This window comes from Pyrus communis, chromosome 16 (genome assembly GCF_041283825.1).
Source record: "Pyrus communis isolate YQ-2024b chromosome 16, ASM4128382v1, whole genome shotgun sequence".
In the NCBI taxonomy this organism is placed as follows: domain Eukaryota; kingdom Viridiplantae; phylum Streptophyta; class Magnoliopsida; order Rosales; family Rosaceae; genus Pyrus; species Pyrus communis.
Genome location: NC_142580.1, coordinates 18,242,622 through 18,263,740, shown reverse-complemented (window position 1 = coordinate 18,263,740; position 21,119 = coordinate 18,242,622). Strand labels below are relative to the sequence as shown.

Below are 21,119 nucleotides of genomic sequence, written 5' to 3'. Positions count from 1 at the left end.
ATTAAATTAAAAAAAAACTCCATACATACCGAAATCTCTCTCATCATATCGTCATGCACCTGGGGATTGCTTCTTCCATTAAGAGGTAAGCATGGGACACTTGGTGCAGACGATGGTACTCATGTCGTGAGTCAACAAGCTGTTGCCTTTCAGGTTCGCTTGCCAATTGAGTGGTTGTAATCGATTACAATCTGGTTATGCTATAAGGCTATGATCCGGTTGGAGGTCAAATTTCATCCCCCACACTTTGGTCTTCTTCCCAGTTGCCAGTTCTCCGTCTCCTTTCGGGCGCATAGCTACCGAATCGGCATCGGCCTCCTCAGTTTCAACAAGGTGAGGTGGGGCTGGCACGAGGCTCGTGCCGTCTCTAACTATGAACATGCCTGGCAAATCGAGGCACGCAACCCAATGTAGCAATTGTATTGGGGCATGCCGACGACTCGGCAATGGCCGCCTGGGTTCTACTCGGTATCTCTACCGCCATGTCACTTTGGCTCGAAGTGGAGGCAGAGTGGCGACCACTATTGATCAACCACAATGATATCTATGAAAAAATAACACAATAAATTTCGTCACACAAATTTAATTTCGTCCCTACAATTTTATTTATTTTTCCTACAAATTTAATTTCCTTACTACAAATTTAATCTCTCCTACAAATTTTAATTTTGTTCCTATGAATTTAATTTCTTTCTTACAAATTTAATTTCTTTCTTACAAATTTAATTTCTTTCCTATTTTCGTAATATTTCACAAAGTTTCACATATTTCTACAATTTTTACAAATTTTCAACAAATTTCACATATTTTTTACAATTTTCACATATCTCTTCAATTTTTACATTTTTTCTATTTTCCTACAAATTTCACATATTTTTTACAATTTTCACATATCTCTTCAATTTTTACATTTTTTCTATTTTCCTACAAATTTCATATATTTCCTACAATTGTCATAAATTTATTACAATTCTCACATATTTCTACAATTATTCAAATTTCTCTATTTTCCTACAATTTCACATATTAACTGCAATTTTCACATATCATATTCACAAATTTCACAATTTTCACAATTTCACCATAAGACATATTCACAATTTCACAATATCACAATATCACATTTCCACATTTTCACAATTTCACAATTTCATAATGTCACAATATCGATTTTACTAATATTATAATCTAGGTTCTTCCAAAAGTCTATGACCCAACTCGATTTTACTCTGATTCTTGATGATTACCCCATATCGGAATCGTATTACATATTTGTAGCTTCTCAGTTTAATTATTTCTGCTTATTGGTAAATCGAGAAGTTTTTTATTTTGAGAATGTTTGTAACTGACATTTATAAGCTATATTGATTAGTAATGAAAGAACTGGTTTTTTAAGAGAAAAATGAATCCATCTCAAGAGTGGAATAGCATTGAAAAGCAGCATAGACAAGTTGTGTAAATATAGTTTAACTATTGCTTAGTGGTCAAAGCACCACAATTTGGGAGTACGTTTGTAAAATAAGAGCGGTTATATTTCGAACAACTCTTTATTTGTATAATATTGGTGTAAATGGTAAAGCTATCAACAATTACTACTTATTTTATGTAGATATGTTGTACACGTTTAATGGTAAAGCATCACTTAGCACTACAGTCTAGTTGTATTCATCTTCACTTGTAAGAGCGGCTTTAAATCCGATTCTCGCCAAGTCGAAGTTGAATTACATTATTATAGCAAGCCCATTGTAAGGCTTAACACACTCTCTCATCCCCTTAAAGCTATTATAAGATATACATTGCGGAAGACAATCTAGAGTCATCATACCCGAAGATGGGAAGGGTTGAGCGTTAGTGAAAATTCATCAATGGACACCAAAAGAGCACATTAAAGTTGCACATCTAAACAAGAGCTATTAGATTCATTCGGTCAAATGTCTAACAGTTTTACAAGAGAAAGCCTCTCAAGGTTAGAGGAACGATGTGAGAGAGAGAGGGAGAGAGAGAGACGGTCTAGAGTCATCATACCCGAAGCGGGGAAGGGTTGAGCGTTAGTGAAAATTCGTTAATGGACACCAAAAGCGCACATTAAAGTTGCACATCTGAGCAAGAGCTATTAGATTCGTTCGGTCAAATGTCTAACAGTTTTACAAGAGAAAGCCTCTCAGGGTTAGAGGAACGATGTGTGTGTGTGTGTGTGTGAGAGAGAGAGAGAGTCATCATACCCGAAGAGGGGAAGGGTTGAGCGTTAGTGAAAATTCGTCAATGGACACCAAAAGCGCACATTAAAGTTGCACATCTGAACAAGAGCCTCTCAGGGTTAGAGGAACAATGTGTGTGTGTGTGTGTGTGTGAGAGAGAGAGAGAGAGAGAGAGAGAGAGAGAGGGAGAGAGATAGATAGGGCTTTTGCTTTGATGTCCACCAAACAGTCACTACTTGCTACTCTGATTCGATTCATACAAAGTTTTGATGCCAACAACAAAAACAAAACCTTAAACCCTAAATCTTCATACTCCAAAGTTTTGATTCTCCAAGACCCTAAACCCTAGATTTTTTGCAAAATCTAAACCTTCGTTCTTCATATATTTTTGTGATAAAATACCTTACCTTTGAATTTGGTATAATTTGTTCTCCAGCACGTTGAAATTTTGAATAAACTGATCGGCAAGGACAGCAGATTCTGATGGCATGAGAACTTGAAACCAAAAATGTAGCATGCATACTCCTATTTAATACTTTGTTCTCCAGCACGTTGAAATTTTGTAAAGATAACACTAATTAGATTTCACGACAAAATAGGAGAACTAAGTCTTATAAAGTTGATGGACGCAAAATAAAAGAAGTGAACACCTCAAAATTTCAAAAAGAAGAATACTTGCATAAATCTAATTCATCCTCCTGATGAGCTCGTTGATATAGTCTTCACGGTTTCCAGCATCACCACCTTCAACATAGTGATTTCTCTTCTTCTTTAGACCACCGAGAGGGGCCTTAAGCTTAAATGGCCAAAGGAAGTTGTTAGCCTCCTTGAAGTGAGGCCCAACAGTCAAGATTTCATGGATAAGATCCTCCACACAGATAATTCCAAACTTGCCCAAAGCCTGTGATGTCAAGAAATGTCAATGAAAGAACGCCAATGTGTTTAAACAAAAATTGATCACGTTATTAAACTTTACTAATCATGTACTTTCTCTACCTGTTCAACAATTGAATTGTCAGTCAAAGCAGTTCTCTGCTTGTTAAGTTTCCCATAACCCCTCTTGTAGATTAACTCCTTGACACTCTTCAAATTAGGATACCTGAAGTCCATTACATCAAATTAACAAAACAACCCGGGATAAACGATCATGAGACTATGAAGCTCGAAACGAAAAAAAAATGACATACCCGTAGGTCACATAGGGTTCAACCCTGTGAAGCATGTTCAATGTGGCCTTATTTACTTTCAAGAACACACCATTGAATATCTGCAACAACCCAAAAATCGAATGAAAACCAGAGAATTAAAATATCAATTGCATTTTATTACTCTACTGCAATTACCCATTCCAGAAATACGAGATTCGATCAGGATTTTACCTGTCTCAATCGAAGAAGCTGCAAAATCTTCTTAGTTTTTGGGTCAATAGCATTGATTCTGAATGTTAAAAAACACCAAGACAATGATCACAATCAGCATTAAACCAAATACAAACCCAATCAACGAGTGGCCCTCTACCACAGTGGTAGAGCGGAGAACCCTGTCGGCTCCCTAATCCAACATTTTATCTAACAAATCGATTGCTTGAAAAACAAACAAAAAAAAAAAAAAAAATACAAACGCAATCGGCATTAAACCAAATTCATACATACCCACGAATCCTGATGATGAACAACAGCTTGGCCTCTGGGTTTACATGAAACCCACCCTTCAGTTTTGCTTCGCGCTTCAATCGAATCAACTCCTTTTGCTGAAAAAAGGGGACAAGTTAGACCATCAAAACCCAATTGAAATCCCAGTATCAATTCCAAAATTGATCAAATAAATAGAACAGTACTAATCAAACGTGTATTGCGTATGTACCTCCTCATCGTACTCCTTGGCGTACTGCTTGGCCCGGTTGTAGATCAGCTTGCGGTTTTCGGAGCTCTTCTTCTTGGCAGATTCAAGGTCTTGCTTTTTAGCAAGGGCCCATTGCTCCTCTCTTTTTCTCTTCTTCAACACTGACTCCGGAACCACCGGCGCCGCCTTCACTTCTTCGCCCATCTCTCTCTCTGCAAAAATGGTATCAGGAGTAGAAGAAGTACAAAGGAGTAGTGCGGGTGGCGGCTGCAGGTAAAGAGAGATTGAGGAAACAAAAATTAGGGTTTTAGGTGGTGGCTATAATCTAGAGCTGACAATGCGTTGCGTTTAGTGGATTTGGGTCAGATTGAGCAAAAACTGTTTTTATATGGATGATCTAAATTTGACCCGTTGAGCTAATTAGTAATCCAAATTCGATCTATTATATTAATAAATTAACCACTTCATCCATTAACTAGAGATTTTTGAAATTTTATTTGATAGTGTTGCGTTAAATTGGACTCAGTTACTGTTCGAACAAACTATTTTCGTCAAGTGTTTCTTCGTTACTCAACGCTACAAAAATGCTTGAAAGAGAAAGTTACGAGTGTGTCGTTCTTAGATGTTGTCAACAAGTAAAAGTTTTGTTGTGTGAGTGTGTATTGGCTTTTCTTAACTTCAGAACCAAACAATTATGAAAGAGAGAGAGATTGAGATAATGGACGTAGGACCCAATAATAAGTAGATTTTCAATTTTTACTTGGTTGTAACTTAAACACAAAGCTCAATCGGTTAGAATGAGACCAAACAAACTCTTTCTAGTTTCTCTTTTTAGAAAAACAAACTCTCTTTATTGAAACACCAACCTAGCATTCTACTTCGTGGCCAGCCCTAACCTTTAGCTTGGGTGTCGATGGCAACCTACCCTTATTTTCTTCTCCGTCCCTTTTTCTCACAATCCGCTATACCCTCCCACTTCTCCTCCTTCTTCCCTTTCATCTCCTCAGCCATATCCCTTTTTTCTTCCATTTCCCTCTTTTCCTCCCCTCCCATCTCCTCTACCCCTTTCCTCTTACAGCTTCCCACCCCCTCTTCCTTCCTATTCTTGTTTTTCACCCATTTTTACTACTTTCAATTTGTTATTTTTCCTTCCTCCCCCCTCTTTAGCCATGATATCCATCCCATCCTCCATCATATGCTTGGATCTGCGGGCTCCGATCCGAAATTGGATATTAGATCCACTTCCTTCCCTCGCTTTTCCTCCCCCAACCCGCATGACGGTTCCCATCTAGACCAAGTGTTCTATAGCCTCCGTCACAGTAAGGGTATTTTACATACCCCTTAACCTCACTTTCTATCCATATGGTAATTTGTTTGTATATATTTGCAGGGGTTTGTGAAGGGAATTTGGATATGGTATCTACGCTCTCGATTCAGAGTTTGGCTTCCTTTAAGGATGCGGCGGTGACAATGATTTGGTTTATACTGCTTTAGATTAGGTTTTTTGTTGTTTGCTTTTTCTACCTACATGCCTAAGTTTGTTTGGACCTCCTATTGTATCTTGGGTTACAACTTTTATTTTGTCTGAGCCATTTGCTTTACCTACTCTTGTTTATGAGAGGCCTTTGGGTCTCTCTTTCTTGTACTAGTTTTTTAATGAAAGTAATTTTGTTTGACAAAAAAGAAAAAAAAAACATAAATCCATTTCGGCTAAATCGCCAACATGGTCCATGAGATTTCAAATCAATAGAATTGGTTCCTGAGATTGTCCACCATCTATCATTTTGGTAATTCCGTTAAGTGTCCTTGAGCTCTTGGCCGGAAGTTTGGGCAATTTTCAAAGCTTCGTAACTCAATCGTTTTTTAACCAAATTCGACCCATAATATATCAAAATGAAGATAGGAAAGTGTAGAATAAGATTATACCTATTTGGAAGCCCAATGGTTGCTGGAGATGACTGGAAAATAGCCTCAAAGTTGACTGGTCCAAGGGAAAACTCCCCAGAAACTGGGTAAAATTTAAACATTCGTAACTTCTTCAATACTCAACGAAATCAAGTGATTCAAAAATAAAAATCATACTTCTCGACGAGATGAAGAGAATGGTAGCTTTTTTGATGGCTAAATCGCTGTGATTTGGCCGAAAACTGCTCGAAAGTGGCGATCTTGGTCTCGAAAGTGGCTAAATCGCCATCATTTTTGAATTACTTGATTTCGTTGAGTATTGAAATAGTTATTAACGTATAAAATTTACCCAGTTGCCAACGAGTTTTCCAGTTTTCCCTTGGACCAGTCAACTTTGAGGATATTTTTCGACCATCTCCGGCAACCATTGGGCTTTCAAATAGGTATAATCTCATTCTACACTTTCCTATCTTCATCGTGATATATTATGGATCGAATTTGGTTAAGAAACGATTGAATTACGAAGCTTTGAAAATTGCCCAAACTTCTGGCCAAGAGTTTCGGGACACTTAACGGAGTTTTTAGCAGAATGACCAAAATGATGGATGGTGGACAATCTCAGGAACCACTTCTATTAATTTGAAATCTTAGGAACCAAAGTGATTTGTTATGCAGATACTAGAGACCGTTTTGACGATTTAGCCATCCATTTCACGGTGAGTGATGAGTACTCCAATATAATGTTATTGTTCGTAATTATGTCAAACTCCATGTCCGTATATTGAATCACAGCCACGAATAAACCCTAATTCCTCCTAAAACCTCATCAGTCGGCGTTGGAGCCTTCTCCCTCCTCGTCCTCCTCCAATAAACCTACTCAGAGCAGAATCCTCGCATGCCCAAATCCCTAACAAGCACGCAGGAGGACGCTATCAACCCTACCCTTCTCGCATTCAAGCCTCGCCAAGTTCTGCTCGCAAACCGAGACATGGAGCACAGGAAGCCTAATATCTCTGCCGACGGAGCACAAACTCTGAGTCCCGACCAGAAGGGTCCACTCCTCCGCGCCGTGGCTCGGTTCCTGGAAAACAATGGGTTCTCCAAAACCTTGAAAAAGTTCCTTTCTGAAGCTGGAATCGAGGTGGGCCCTTGTCTATTTTCTGTTTGGTTGCCAGGAAAAATATGAAAATGCAGAGCATACATGAATTTTTATTGTTGCATTCTCAACAAGTTGTTTTGAACATTGATTAATTACCATTGGTCTTTCGTCTCATCAAAATATGCAGTTAAGTCATTTTCGTCAATTCCGTTGGAACTTCTATGAAAAGCTAAATTAAGGGGCAAATATGAAAAATCATATAAAAAATTTGTATCAATGGTCCCTCAACTTTAATTCAAGTGGAAAAATGGTCCTCAACTTTAATCCAATCGGAACCATGATTCCACCATTGCTCCAATTTGATTAAAATTGAAGGACCAAAGACCATTGCAACAATTTACTCTTGAAAAATGCCTAAATGGTCGATGCATTCTCTGTAGAGCATTTTACAGTTTGTTTTGGACCTTCAGTAGTTAATCCAGTATTGTTATCGTATCCGTTATGATTTTTTCGTTGGCCTGTTTCATATCTAATATGAATGAATAGTAATGCACTCGTAACATTGTCGCATAAGATGGAGTTGGACAATTTCTTAACCAAGTATTAGACTTTCAATACGATAAGTGTCTACTGTATTCTGTGGTTGATAGTGAATTGAATTCAGAATTGGTTATTGACCCTTTTGCAGAAAAGTGAACTGAAGGATTTGCCACTGGATTTGGGAGAAATTTACAGCAAGTATTCTGAGATGTGGTGAGTTGACCAATTCTTCAACTTATTTTTCTTCTCTTAATGAATTTATATGAAGACGGTCATCAATTGTAACTTCTTCTCAAATACTTTTAAAATGGTTCTTTAAATCTTTACACGCTTTTATTTAAAGTATTCAACAGTATGAGTTTAATACAGATGATATTTTTTGTGTGGCAACATAAATTACGAAACTTTTTTTGTTTCTGATTTTTTGTAAGTTCAGCGATGTGGAGTTAGAAAGAAGGATGGTATTATGCTAATCTTTCATGGTATAGGTATTTGGGATTTGATGATTTTGTAGTGTTCCTTTAGTAGGAAATCAATGTTATCACAACTGTGATAGATTTTGTTTTAATGCTTAAGTAGTTTCAAATTAAAGGATTTTCTTTTAAATAATAGTTTTAATTAGAGGGTTATCTTAGGTTTTTGTTCAACATCCTAGAATTGTGCTGATGGCAATCACTAGCATGAAATCTAATGGGAAAAATCCTGATGCTGTCTGACAGACTGCCATAATGCCTCAAATACATTTGGTGATTATACTGTTGTTTAGATAAACATTAAATTTCAGTTTCTATTCTAATTTAACTTGTGTTTCTCTGTTATGTAGTAGTGGAGACACAAATGTCCACAGCGAGGAGAAAGGTATGCAGGAATTTATAAATATTTTTGTTTTTCATTGTGCATCTCTCTCTCTCTCTCTCTCTCTCTCTCTCTCTCTCTCTCTCTCTCTTTCTGTCTCTCTTTCTTTCTCTTATGCGTATGAATATGAGTCTCAGGATGTAGTTATATGTTCCTTATTTGTATGTAGTGCTTATGTTAGTTTTTTAATTCTGCACAGTATTTAAGGATACCTTCCAATTGCTGGTAATGGCGGATAAGTTATCCAAGGAGGCAAGGAAGTCCAAGATAGCTTCTGGTTCTCTTGCTGGTGCAGCAGAAGAACATCAATCAGAGCAGTTTCTTGGTGCAACTGAAAAAAAAATTAAAGATGCTGTACTTTTAAAGGAAAATGGTGTTGGTGATTCTGAGATAGAAAAGAAACCAAAGGTTAAGAAGAAGAAGAAGAACAAGTCAAGTACCGATTCTTTCAGTGCTGGTGTAGAGCAGCATGGCTTGGAAGGAAAAAATGATGCAATTGAAATTGGTAAATCAGTTGCTGATGACAATCCAATGGATGGGAAGAGTGTCAAACCTAAAAGTAAGAAGAAAAAGAAAGATGGTTTGGTTTCTGAAAGTTTAGGTGGTGAGAAGGGGAAGGCGCTTAGTATAGGAGATAGGAATGGAACTAGTTCTGGAAAATATGATTTCAAGATATCAGATGTGGATGCTACTGATAAGGAGAATAAAGGTTCCAAAAAAAGAAAAAGATTAGCTTCTGAAGGAAATGATTCACAGCCTGCCGACAACAAAGAAGATGAAGAATCCAAGCGCAGGAAGGTAGAGAGCTCAAAATCATCCAAGGGAAGTGAGCAACCAGTAAATAACAATGCATCACAAGGAAAAGCTGAAAATTTTGGTGAACTAGATAAAAGTGCTGAGAAGTCTTCTATTAAGAAAAACAAGAAGCAACACAATGGTTCAGCTGAGGTATTTCCTTGATCTTTATGTGTGATAGGAACCATTTGAGATGTGATCTATTCATGCAGCCTTGTTTGAGATTCTCTAGGTTCTACATGATTTGACATGTTCTACATGACTTGTCAGATGCATTTTCCTTCATTTTTTTTATGTGAATCAAAATCAATGAAAATCTCGCCTCAAATTGAACTCTTTATCTTCATTTGTTACTTTTTTCAAGCTCTTTTGTCCTTGTATTATTTAGATCTAATTTTACTGATTTTGCAGGTGGTATGAAGTCGTATTCTTTTAACTGTTCACTAAGTCATTTCAAATGAGTTCTTTCTTGGGAAATTTTCTTCTCAACTATTATTGTGATCTATATTATGCATGAGTTTCGCTGTGGTGCTTGATTTTGTTGTTGGATTCATGCTTGTTTCCTTTTCTTTATTTCTCAATTTCTCTCTTGCGCATTATACTTATGTAACTTCAGGGTTAAACAATGTTGATAAATGCTGTTAGTGCAGCCAAAGACTGTTAATGCATTTCAAAGGGTAAAAGCCGATGAGGTGGAATTTGTTGATGAGAAGCTTCGAGATAATTCTTACTGGGCAAAGGTGTGAGACTGATTAGCTTATGTATTATCTTCTTGTAAGCTGTACTTATCTTTGTCCCTACTAATTTCTCGCTCTCAATTCTGTGCAGGATGGTGCGGAGATTGGCTATGGTGCAAAAGCACAAGAGATTCTTGGGCAAGTCAGAGGAAGGTGTGTATGCTGATTGCCACTTATTTATTAAAGTTAACTAAAGATGTTGTATTTTAAACTGTTTTATGCTCTTTTGCATTTTCATCTTGCTTTTCCTTTTGGAGCAATGCTAGTTAGATGAACAAAACCGACACTCTGATAGATGTGGCTCCCACATACAAATGGTAGGGCACACCTCTATTAGAGAGTGGGTCAGTTTTTTGTAGTCCAAAGCGTTGTTCCCATTTGTATTGTTAAATCTTATAGTGGTTGGTTGGATTAAAAACCGAACAAGTTTGTAGTTTTCACATAGTTATCTGGTGAAAACTTTTATGGTTATATTAGATAGCATATATAAAAATATTGTATTTTATGATTATAAAGCACCTGTGAAGCTTTAATGGATTGCTGCAAGGCCTGCCATTTTTGGTGGCATGGACATGTTTGTAATTACGAAAAAAAGATGCACATCACTGGCAAGTTCAAACCAATATGCCCATTAAGTCAGTGTAGTTGAGATAAGGATTTCATGTGAATGACTCAATCAAGATATACAATCTATGCATACACACATGTATATGCAATCGGGTGAGGATGACACCAATCCTGGATAAAATGAATTGTGAGGAATAATTGTTTGAGATGGTTTGGTTATGTTTAGTGAAAGGCGTTAAATGTAATAGGATTTATTTGATTTAAGTTGGACTCAGGCTATGGACAGGTTGTAGGTTGACGGACAGTTAATTTGGGTGTTAATTGGGTAAACAGCCAGTGGGGTTCACAGTGAAAAAAATAAAAAATCATCTAGCTGACTTGTAATCAAAATCTACATTTAGATGTCTCTTGTGCCTTAATTTGTTTGAACGGAGACCCCTCATACTGCCTTGGAAGTCAACTTGGATAAAGAATGGAATGGGGGTTCAGTAGTTAAAATGTTCAGAGAAGAAAAATCCAGCATCATACTAGAAGAGGGAAAGGGTTAAGGGTTAGAGGATCATCTGTGAAAGCTGTGACAAACATAAATGGTATAAATCCTTTTGTTTTTTTTTTTTTTTTGAGAACAAATGGTATAAATCCTTTCTACATATTGGCTGTTAGGAAATAATTGTACTGTTAGAAAAACATGTTACTTCTATGCAAATGATTTTTTTTTTTTTTTCGTATTCATCAAAAGTTTATGTCTTTCCACATTTTCAAACGCATAAGTTAGAGTTACATTATTTTCAGAAAAACAGGGACCACGTCTCTTAAGTCTTTGCTCTCTCCTATTTCTTCACCTTTAACCATCCTTCTCTTTTTCTCCTGTGGACCTCTACTATAGTGAAATTGGTTTTGATGGGAAAACTCCTACGTATTTCAAGTTTCAACTAATGCACTGTTTTTGAGCGCCTGTGCACAACATGTGGATCCTATGGCTAATAACCCCACGCCTTTTGTTTGTAATCCAACACTACAGTGTAAATTAATTGCCGCTCACAGTTTTGCAAAAACTGTCATCCGGTAGATCAGGACTCCTGAACTATTTTTCATCTGTCCTATTAGGGTTTGGATGGGGAAGGGGTTTTAAAATATATTTCTTGTGTACAGAAGGAGCTGAATGATTTGACACTCTTAAACATAAATATTCAAAAATAAAAAAAGATAACTAGTGTCTTTCTTACTATTATCGAGCTAATTGTGATGCTTCCTGTTGAGAACTACGTTAGACCTCAAGCTTTATGTCCTTCATTCACACATGCACGTGTGCACACACCACGCCAGAATGCCTCGCGCTCTTTAGGCACTTGTTTCTTAATTATGCTTTACATTGAATTTGCAGGGATTTTCGGCATGAAAAGACCAAGAAGAAGCGTGGGACATACAGAGGAGGGCTGATTGATCTGCAGTCACACTCGGTCAAGTTCAATTATTCTGATGAAGATTAATCGGAAAGTTTTCTAAGGCACAAATCAAGACCGGTATTCACTTGCAGAAACGTTTTCTTCCTTGACCTAGCATGATACCGGCCTATTTTATATTTACAAAAGTTTTCAACGAAAGGACTAGCTTCTACCTATTTAGAGTTTATTATAACTCTTCCTCTTGTTATTGATGGAACGAGCCATTTTATTCCCTTCTGAAACACGGAAGGCTGGCTCCAGTCCTTTGATAGTATTTTTCTCTTAAATTGTGGTCCGAAGGATGTACTACAGAGTATTTATGTGATGAGTTAAGTTTCTTTGTAACCGTTTTATTCGTTCTTTTCTTCTTCTCTTTTGTTGTTTTTTTCGTGCTAGTAATTGTTAACTCGAAAGACTTTGGTTTTCAAAAATTTGTATGTCTAGCCGCAAATAGTTTATGCATGACTGGTACATCTTTTTCCATATAAAATGAACTCATCGAGGAAGCTGTGTCCCCTCCCCACACAGATTGTAGGAGCTGTTTGAAGATATGCTTACATGTATTTTTCGCATTTTTATACATGTTTTGAGTGCAAGGATAAATGTTCTTAAATCTTTATCACTTCTGTGGTTGGGTTGTGTTGTGCCCCCATTAACCTCATATTTTTGCTCATGTGTTTGACTCAACAACCACATGTCTCTTGCGTCACTCAATATGTGTTTGTGATACACATGTTTCACGTTTTTTAGGTTAAGCGGCGGGTGTGCTGATTGTATTGCATTCCCTTTTTTTTTAATTTTTTTGGGCAAAATGGTATTTGCATGCTTTGAAGTATAATTTTCTCCTTCGTGTTTTCATAAAATTATAGTGCATGATGAATTTTCTTAGAGTTCCAATAACAACTTAAACAGTACACTTAATCGGATACAATTTAAGTTTTCACTAATGAATACTCTTACTCATTTTTTGACTTGGCCCAATAAAAAATCTCACGAGTTCTTTGTTTTTAAAAGCCCAAAAAAAAATTAGTAACGTATACATTTTTTTTAAACAATAAAATGTATGTTAAGATATCATTAGACAAAATCGAAAGATAAGTACTCACTAAACAATACATTTTGATCACCACCACAAACTATCTGTATGCTCATCATATACTTAATCATATACCATGTGTCATTTCACTTAACTTTGGTTACTTTTATTCAAAAGTGAAAAAGTAACTTTAAATGTGAAACTTAACTAAAGTTAAGTGAAATAACATATGGCAAATAATTAGATGTGTAGTGAGCATACACCATAGTTATGGTGCAGGGCAAAAGTACCCCCTCACTAATGAGTATCCAAGTATTATCCCACTCAATACACTATGCTCATTTTCTCAATCTAATTCTTTAATATTTAATATTCACTTAATCACTTTTTCTTAGCTTTTGACAAAGGGAAGGCGACGGTAACCTATAAAGATTATATTCCATGCATCATGTAGAAAAAAAGGCTTGCTTCTATCATATTTTCAACATCTTATGCTATATCTATCCATTTATTTGAGTCACTAGTATGAATTATTATTAGAGGTATTTGTCGATTTCTCTCTCGAACTTGCATTGAGTTGTTAATTTTCTCCCTTAACTTTGATTTTAGTGTTACTCTCCTAAACTTTTATAATTAGGCAGTTTTCTCCATGACGTTAGATTTTAGGATTTTCCATCCAATTTTCTATCCATTTTGGTCACAAGGGAAATGTTTGAGGGTAGTAAAGTAATTTTATCCCAAATATGGACAACAGATTGTTAATTTTTCTTCTTCGTCTCTTCCGCGAGTTGTCTCTGGCTCCTTTTTGTTTGAATTAACCATGGAAGTCCAATTAACAACTGCAAAGTATTGGCTTTGCACCACATTTACCTAATTATATTTTCTTTTTGTCGTGATACATGTGATGTCCGCATGACAAGATGGATTGAAAATTGGATGAAAATTTTCAAAACCTAACGTCAGGTGGGAGAGGGGCAGGGGGAGTTTGGCTTTTATAAAAAATCAATGGGGTAATCGCATAAAATTAAAATTTAGGAAAGAAATTAACAACTTAATACAAGTTCGAAGACAAATTAACAAATAAGTCTGGTTATTATATTTATTATTATATAGTGTGTGGGACAAGATACTTTAGTTTTTCCGAAAGCAATAAAGATAATTTACCAAAAACAGAAAACTGGAAATTCTTGTACATATGTCCCTTGCTTGCAATTGAAGCGAAGCTTGGAAGTTGGACCATATATAAAGATACTTTTGTGGGGATTTGGGAGGACTTTGTCTACCAATCACCATAAAACCATAGCTTGAATATGAAGTAAGGTTGGTGCGGTTGCTTTGTAATAGCAAGGCTAAAGTGTTAAAAAAAATCAAATAAGGAGAAAAAGAACAAACTGATTATAAACTCTGACTATTATTTCATCTAGTGAAAAGAAACAAGAGCATAATATATTTGCCAAGAAAGTTACGTAATCCGAAAGAGTAGATCTTGCTATTTTTTTTTTTTCAAAGGTAAGAATTTTATTAAATTTGAATGAAAATGTTTACATCAGAAGTCAACGGATTAAACCACCATTGTGGCTCAAGACCATCACCACAATGAAAGCCCCCTTCTTGCGCAACAAACGAAGCCCACTAGATGTGCTACCATGTTACAAATTCGAGGAGCAAAGATAAATTTTACTGACCTCATTTGTTGTTTCAAACACTGAATATCAAAGAGGATGCCTTCAATCACAACATCATGTTGCATATTCCCATTAAGCATATCTACAAGACACTTGGAGTCTGACTCTACCTGGACAACCGCAAAGTCTTTATCAATACCAGCCAACCCCACTGCTCGTATCACATTCGCCTCCGCCATCAAACTAGATTCATATGGCAAGTCTCCACGGAAATAGATTGGAAATTTTAAAGTTAACTTAAATACACCAAATTGATAACTTTTCCAACACAAATAGATTGGAAATTTTAAAGTTAACCATGTCCTTGTAAGTTCCAAGCTTTTTGGAGCTTAGGCCAAAGTAATTACTTTTTCTTCTAATATATGTGTGTGTTTGTGTGTATACATTTTCTAATAAATTGGATTGGTTTAAGAGTATGATTATCTTGTAGCAATGTTTTAAAAATTTCCGTCTAGCGCTGCTTAGGCTTCAGGCGGCTAGCCAACACCACGATTAATTTCTAGGTGTTTAAAAGTTAAGAAATGGTGTCGAGACTTACCCAGGCGCCCACCCAACTGCTAGACTCGTCCACCCGCCCGTCTAGACCCGCCCACCTGCCTAGGTTGCGACACTCACTTAAATAAAAAATAGATAACTTTCATTTTACATTATATTTTTCAATAAATTGTAAAATACTTGTTGGATACTTGGATGAACACTCATTATATACTTGTTCTTCATGTTTCCAATATATTATAATACTTTATAATCTATGTCGTTCTATCTTGCAATTTATGTATCCTACAACTATGTATTTTTTTTTTTAATATAAGTAAACATTTATATATATGATATAATAAATTTAATTAAAATTATAAAATCCGATTAGGCCCCTGCCTAGACGCCTAGGCGCTAGGTCCCTACACGCCGTCCGACTAGCTTCTAGTGCCTTTTAGAACTTTGCTTGTAGATATATTTTTAATATACATGGTACAATCAATAGACTCATCGATTCTGAACAGCAGTGATATTCACACACTTTTTTTTTTCTTCATACACATTTTTGTTAATTTTTATTTTTAAATTGATTAAATTACAAGAGAATGAAATGAAAGAACGTGGACAGAAGCAGGTAATGTCAATGTGGTTGCGGGTCATGGTTGTTATTGTTAGAGAAGCTGCTCAACCACTCTTTTTTTATAACTTGATGGGTTTTGCCTTTTAAGCTCAGGCAAAGTTGAATGGAATGGTACAATGATATCTTATCTCAAAGCTATAATTTTGACACAAAAATGCCCCACTGATTTGGACAGTTAGCAAGAAAAATGATACAAGGAAGATGAAGTGAAATTATGCACAACCGAACTTAGACGAAGTTATAAATATCAAAGTAGTTGAACAATTTACCTAGAGTATTAGCAATCTTCCTTTTTTTGAACTTTTTCTTTGTTTTGTTTTAACCTTCTTCTAGCTATATTTGAAAAGTTGCAAAAGAGGTATTAGGAGAATCTAAGGGATTTGCTCCACATGAAAAGGAATCTTTGTGGTGGAAGAAGGAGGCACAAAAAAATGTTAAGGCCAAGAAGGAGTGTTGTAAAGTTCTATACAAGGATAGTACCAATGAAAACTATGAGAAGTATAAAATAGAGAAAAAGGAGGCGAAGAAAGCCATGAAAGAAGCGAAGCTAGTGGCTCTTTCTTGGCTTTTGACGATATGTATAAGCGATTAGATACCAAAGAAGGAGAGTTCGACATCTATAAACTGGTTAGAGCAAAGGAAATGAAGACAAGAGACCTGAACCAAGTAAGGTGCATCAAGGATGACAATGGAAATATTCTAGAGACAAAGAATGCAGTTCAAGACAGATGGAGAGCTTATTTCATAATTTTTTTAACGAAGGACACAAAATTAGTACTTCTTTAGATGAGTTGAGTAACTTGGAAGAGCGTAAAAATTACTCCTTCTAATGCCAAACCAGAAAAGAGGAAGTGGTTGTAACTTTGAAAAACATGAAGCATAGAAAAATAGTGGGTCTCGACGATATACTGATCAAAGTGTAAAAGGCCTTGGGAGAGACGGGTATAGCATGTCTACAAACCTTTTCAATTTTGAAAAAAAAAAAGAAGATGTCAAATGAGTGGCATAAAAAGTACTTTGGTGTCTATCTTCAAGAATAAGGGTGACATACAAAATTGCATAAACTAGTTAATGAGTCATATAATGAAGCTTTGGGAGAAAGTAATTGAGCATAGATTAAGATAAGAGAGACTAATCTTAGATGATCAATTCGGGTTCATGTCAGGGTGCTTGACTATGGAGGCAATTTATCTCTTACGGAGATCAATGAAACGATATAGAGATATGCAAAAGGATTTGCGCATGATCTTTATAGACTTGAAAAAAAAGAGTGTATGATAGGATCCCAAGAGAAATTCTTTAGAGGATTCTAGAGAAGAAAGGAGTACAAGTAACATATATCGAAACAATAAAGGATATGTATGATGAAGCAATGACTATAATAAGAACTCATTAAGGACAAACTAAAAGCTTTCCCATAATCATAGGGTTACCCAAGGCTCTGCTATAATTTTGACTCTCCTCTAGACCTTGCTCTTTAATGTAACCGTCAATAGACTAGACTTAACAAATTAGAGAATAACTAAAAACAAATAAGATTTATACTGGTTTGGCATAAGTTTTGCATGCGTCTAGTTGTGATTTCTCTGGATAGAGAAACCATGCCTTCTTTGATAATAATAGAGTTACATTACTTTTGCAAAACCCTAAACTATCCCCTCTTTGTCCCTCTCAGCTGTATCTAGCTGTTCTCACATATTTGTAGCCAGTAGTGGATACAGAGAGACCTGGGAGGTCCCAGGACCCCTCGGTGACCCTAAATTGCTGCTAGAAATTTTCCGGGGACCCCTCGTACTCAAACACAAGGTCTGTGCAGTGCAAGTTGAAGGTTGTAGGTTGCAACAATATCTTCTTCTCAGAGAAAATGACTGTGCACTGAGAAGAAAGAAAATCCTCTTTTAACAATTGGCCCAAAACGACAGTGTTTTGGCCAATTGTTTTAATTAAATTTTTTTAAAAAAACAATGGACAAAACGCCGTCGTTTGTCCATTGTTTTAAATCCTAGCCCCAACCCCACATCTTTCCCCATTGTCTCACCCTTCCCCACTCTTCTGCTTCCCCTAGTGCCCAGCTTTAACATATTCACCCAAATTCCAATCCCCAACTCCCTAGATTTCAAAACCCCAAAATTCTAAATCCCACCCAATCCCATATCATAATTTTATTACTCCAATACTGGTTAACAATTCAAGTAAGTTTTTTGGTATTCTAATCTAATCTCAATTAAATTATATTAGATATTGATGAAGATTTTTAGTCTATTATTGATATGATTGTTGATAGGTTTTATGTTTATACTCATTTGATCATTATAATTTAAATGGAATTTTTGTTTATTGGTTATTTGGTATATGTTTTGTGTTTTTTGTTAAATGTGTAGTTTAGAGATAAGAAATATGGAAAGATTTTTCAAGCCAAAGCCAATAGGACCATTTATTTGTTTGGGTAGTTTGAAATCAAGACAAAATAAGTGTGACATTGATTTTAATAATCTTGAGAGAGACTCAGGAAAAAGAATTCGAATGAAGGACTATCCTCCTAATATTTAAGATGAGATCCGAAGAGCATATTTGCAAATGGAACCTTATAGGCCTACAAAGCATGAGTTCTCATACACCTTGCATGCAAAGAAAAAGCGACGATTTGTTGTTTTGTGGTTTGAAGAATATGATTGGTTGGAGTATAGTATATCTAAAGATACAGTATTTTATCTTCATTGCTATCTCTTTAAAATTAACTTTTCACAATTAGGAAGTGATGCCTTCATTGGAGTAGGCTTTAAGAAATGGAAGAATGCAAGAGAATGTTTTGACAAACATGTTGGTCCTATTGGTAGTGTCCACAATAAAGTTAGAAAAGTGGCTAGTTATCTAACGAACCAAAAGACACATCTTGAACCAGTTATGATCAAACAATCAGAAGAAGAGTATGAAATATCGTTGTTGCTTGAATGCATCAATAGATTGCACTAAGTTCTAGTTGCAACAAGGTCTTCCTTTTCGTGGCCATGATGAAAGTGACACTTCAAATAATAGGGGGAATTATTTAGAGCTCTTGCAATTGCTTGCGGATCATGATGAGAAAATAAAGGAAGTTGTTTTGGAAAATGCTCCAAGAAATCTCAAGCTAATCGCTCCTTCAATTAAAAAAGATTTTGTCAATTCATGTGCCTTTGAAAATTAAGGCTATTATGAAGGAAGTGAAAGAGAGTAAATTCTTTCTATAACGGTAGATGAATCACATGATGTCTCAACAAATGAGCAAATGACCGTGGTTTTGCGTTATGTGGACAACAAAGGTCAAGTAATTGAAATGTTCGTGGGAGTCCAACATGTTACGAAACAACTTCAAGTAAAATAAAGGAGCCAATGGATGAGTTTTTGAAACTGCATGATTTGAGCTACTCCAACCTACGAGGCCAAGGTTATGATGACATGAGTAATATGAGAGGTGAATTCAATGGCCTTTAAAAAAAAATTTGGATGAAGAAAGTTGTGCATTCTATGTTCATTGTTTTGCTCATCAACTACAATTAGCTCTCGTTGTCGTAGCAAAGAAAAACTCCGATGTTGCCACTTTTTTCACGTTGACTAATAGTTTGGTGAATGTTGTTAGATGCTCATGTAAGCGTCGTGATGCACTTAGAGAGAAACAACAAGAAAATCTCGTGAAAGCTATTGAAAATGAGTGTCTTGAAACGGGGCAACGATTGAATCAAGAAACTAGTCTCAAACGTGCTGGGGATACACAATGAAATTCACATTATGGTGTTTTGATTAGTTTGATTACAATGTTCTCATCTACGGTGGATGTGCTTGGCATGATTGTTGAAGATTGCTACAATGATAATGTTAGTGAAGTAAAAGGTTACTAAAAGTTATACAATCTTTTGAGTTTGTGTTCTTCTTCTTTTTTGATGAAATCCATATTGGGAGTGACTCATGATTTGTCACATGCATTACAAAAGAAAGATCAAGAGATTGTGAATGCAATGGCTTTAGTTAAGACATGTAAAGAACAACTACGTTGCATGAGGAATAATGAAAATTTTGATCTTTTGGTGAATAAAATATCATCTTTTTATGTCGAACATGAAATTGAGGTACCTAATATGGATGATTCATATGTCATTCAAGTGAAGTCATTGCATAAGGCTCCATGAAAGACCAATCGTCATCATTACAAAGTGGAACTCTTTTTTGAGGTCATTGATTTCCAACTTACAGAATTAGATGATCGCTTCGCTGAAGGTAACACCGAATTGCTTATTTGCTTGGCATGTTTGAGTCCGAATGATTCATTTGTAGCTTTTGATAAAGAAAAGCTTGTTTGCCTTGCTCAGTTGTATCCTAAAGATTTCATGGATTGAGATAGCTTAGCACTTCAAGATCAACTTGATATTTATATTCATTTTGTGTGTTTTGATAATGTTTTTTCTCGATTGCAAGAGATTAATGATCTCGCTAAGAAAATGGTGGAGAAAGGGTTGCATCAAACATTTGTATATGTATATTTGCTTGTGTAGTTCGCTATGGTTTTACCGATTGCAACCGCTTCAATGGAGATGGTATTTTCTACTATGAATATCATTAAGGGTCAACTTCACAACAAAATGAGGGATCAATAATTGAGTGATAATTTAGTTGTTTACATTGAGAAAGATGTTTTTTCATGTATTGGTAATGAAGCTGTCATGGAACATTTTCAGACCATGAAACCTGGTCGTGGACGCTTGAATTATGATTTTATAGCTTGTAATATTGTTTTGCGTATGATTTTTGAATGAAATGTATTATATTTAACTTTTCAATGTTATTTTTGTCTATAAATTTTTTGACCTTTATTAATGGGATCCTCCGAGTTCAAAATCCTGGATCCATCACTGTTTCTAGCCTTGCTGCACTCTATTTATTAAAATAAGGTGTGGTTTATATGCCTATTCTCTAATTAAGTTTCCTATTCTATATGGAAATGGGAAAGTACTTTATTTCCTATTTTATATGGAATAGGAAAGTACACGTTCTTTCGTATTCCATATGAAATAGGAAAGTAAGCGTACTTTCCTATTTCAATTAGGCTTCTCGAATGCCTAATAATGAAACTTTGATTCTTTCCTAGTCTTTTTAGGAGAAGACTCAATGCACCTTTAATTTCCCTAATACAATCATAAACAAAATAGGAAACTAACTTTGACAAGCCAATTCCTAACAATCTCCACCTTGGTGAGTTAAACCAAGTTTTGACTGTTGCTCCCTAGAGTATCTTCACCTTCTTGAAGCAGCTCTGGAAATCTTCAA

At 35.8% G+C, this 21,119-nt stretch overlaps 2 protein-coding genes and 1 pseudogene across 2 annotated transcripts; 2 read left to right on the top strand and 1 right to left on the bottom strand.

The window, feature by feature from the left end:
• Positions 1-2,694: 2,694 nt before the first annotated feature.
• LOC137731129 (large ribosomal subunit protein uL30y) lies at positions 2,695-4,399 on the bottom strand. The gene is made up of 6 exons (XM_068470220.2): positions 4,062-4,399; positions 3,851-3,948; positions 3,578-3,635; positions 3,386-3,465; positions 3,195-3,297; positions 2,695-3,099 (listed from the first exon to the last, which is right to left on the bottom strand). Exons 1-6 carry the CDS (start codon positions 4,242-4,244, stop codon positions 2,884-2,886), a joined length of 738 nt encoding a protein of 245 aa, XP_068326321.2. The 5' UTR covers positions 4,245-4,399; the 3' UTR covers positions 2,695-2,883.
• Positions 4,400-6,700: 2,301 nt separating this feature from the next.
• Positions 6,701-12,328, top strand: LOC137731792 (nucleolar/coiled-body phosphoprotein). The gene is made up of 7 exons (XM_068471010.2): positions 6,701-7,086; positions 7,733-7,797; positions 8,408-8,442; positions 8,639-9,387; positions 9,885-9,974; positions 10,063-10,124; positions 11,923-12,328. The coding sequence occupies exons 1-7, from the start codon at positions 6,841-6,843 to the stop codon at positions 12,026-12,028; spliced, it is 1,353 nt and encodes a 450-aa protein (XP_068327111.2). The 5' UTR covers positions 6,701-6,840; the 3' UTR covers positions 12,029-12,328.
• Positions 12,329-15,791: 3,463 nt separating this feature from the next.
• On the top strand, positions 15,792-20,608 carry LOC148690092 (uncharacterized; annotated as a pseudogene).
• The last annotated feature ends 511 nt before the right edge of the window (positions 20,609-21,119 follow it).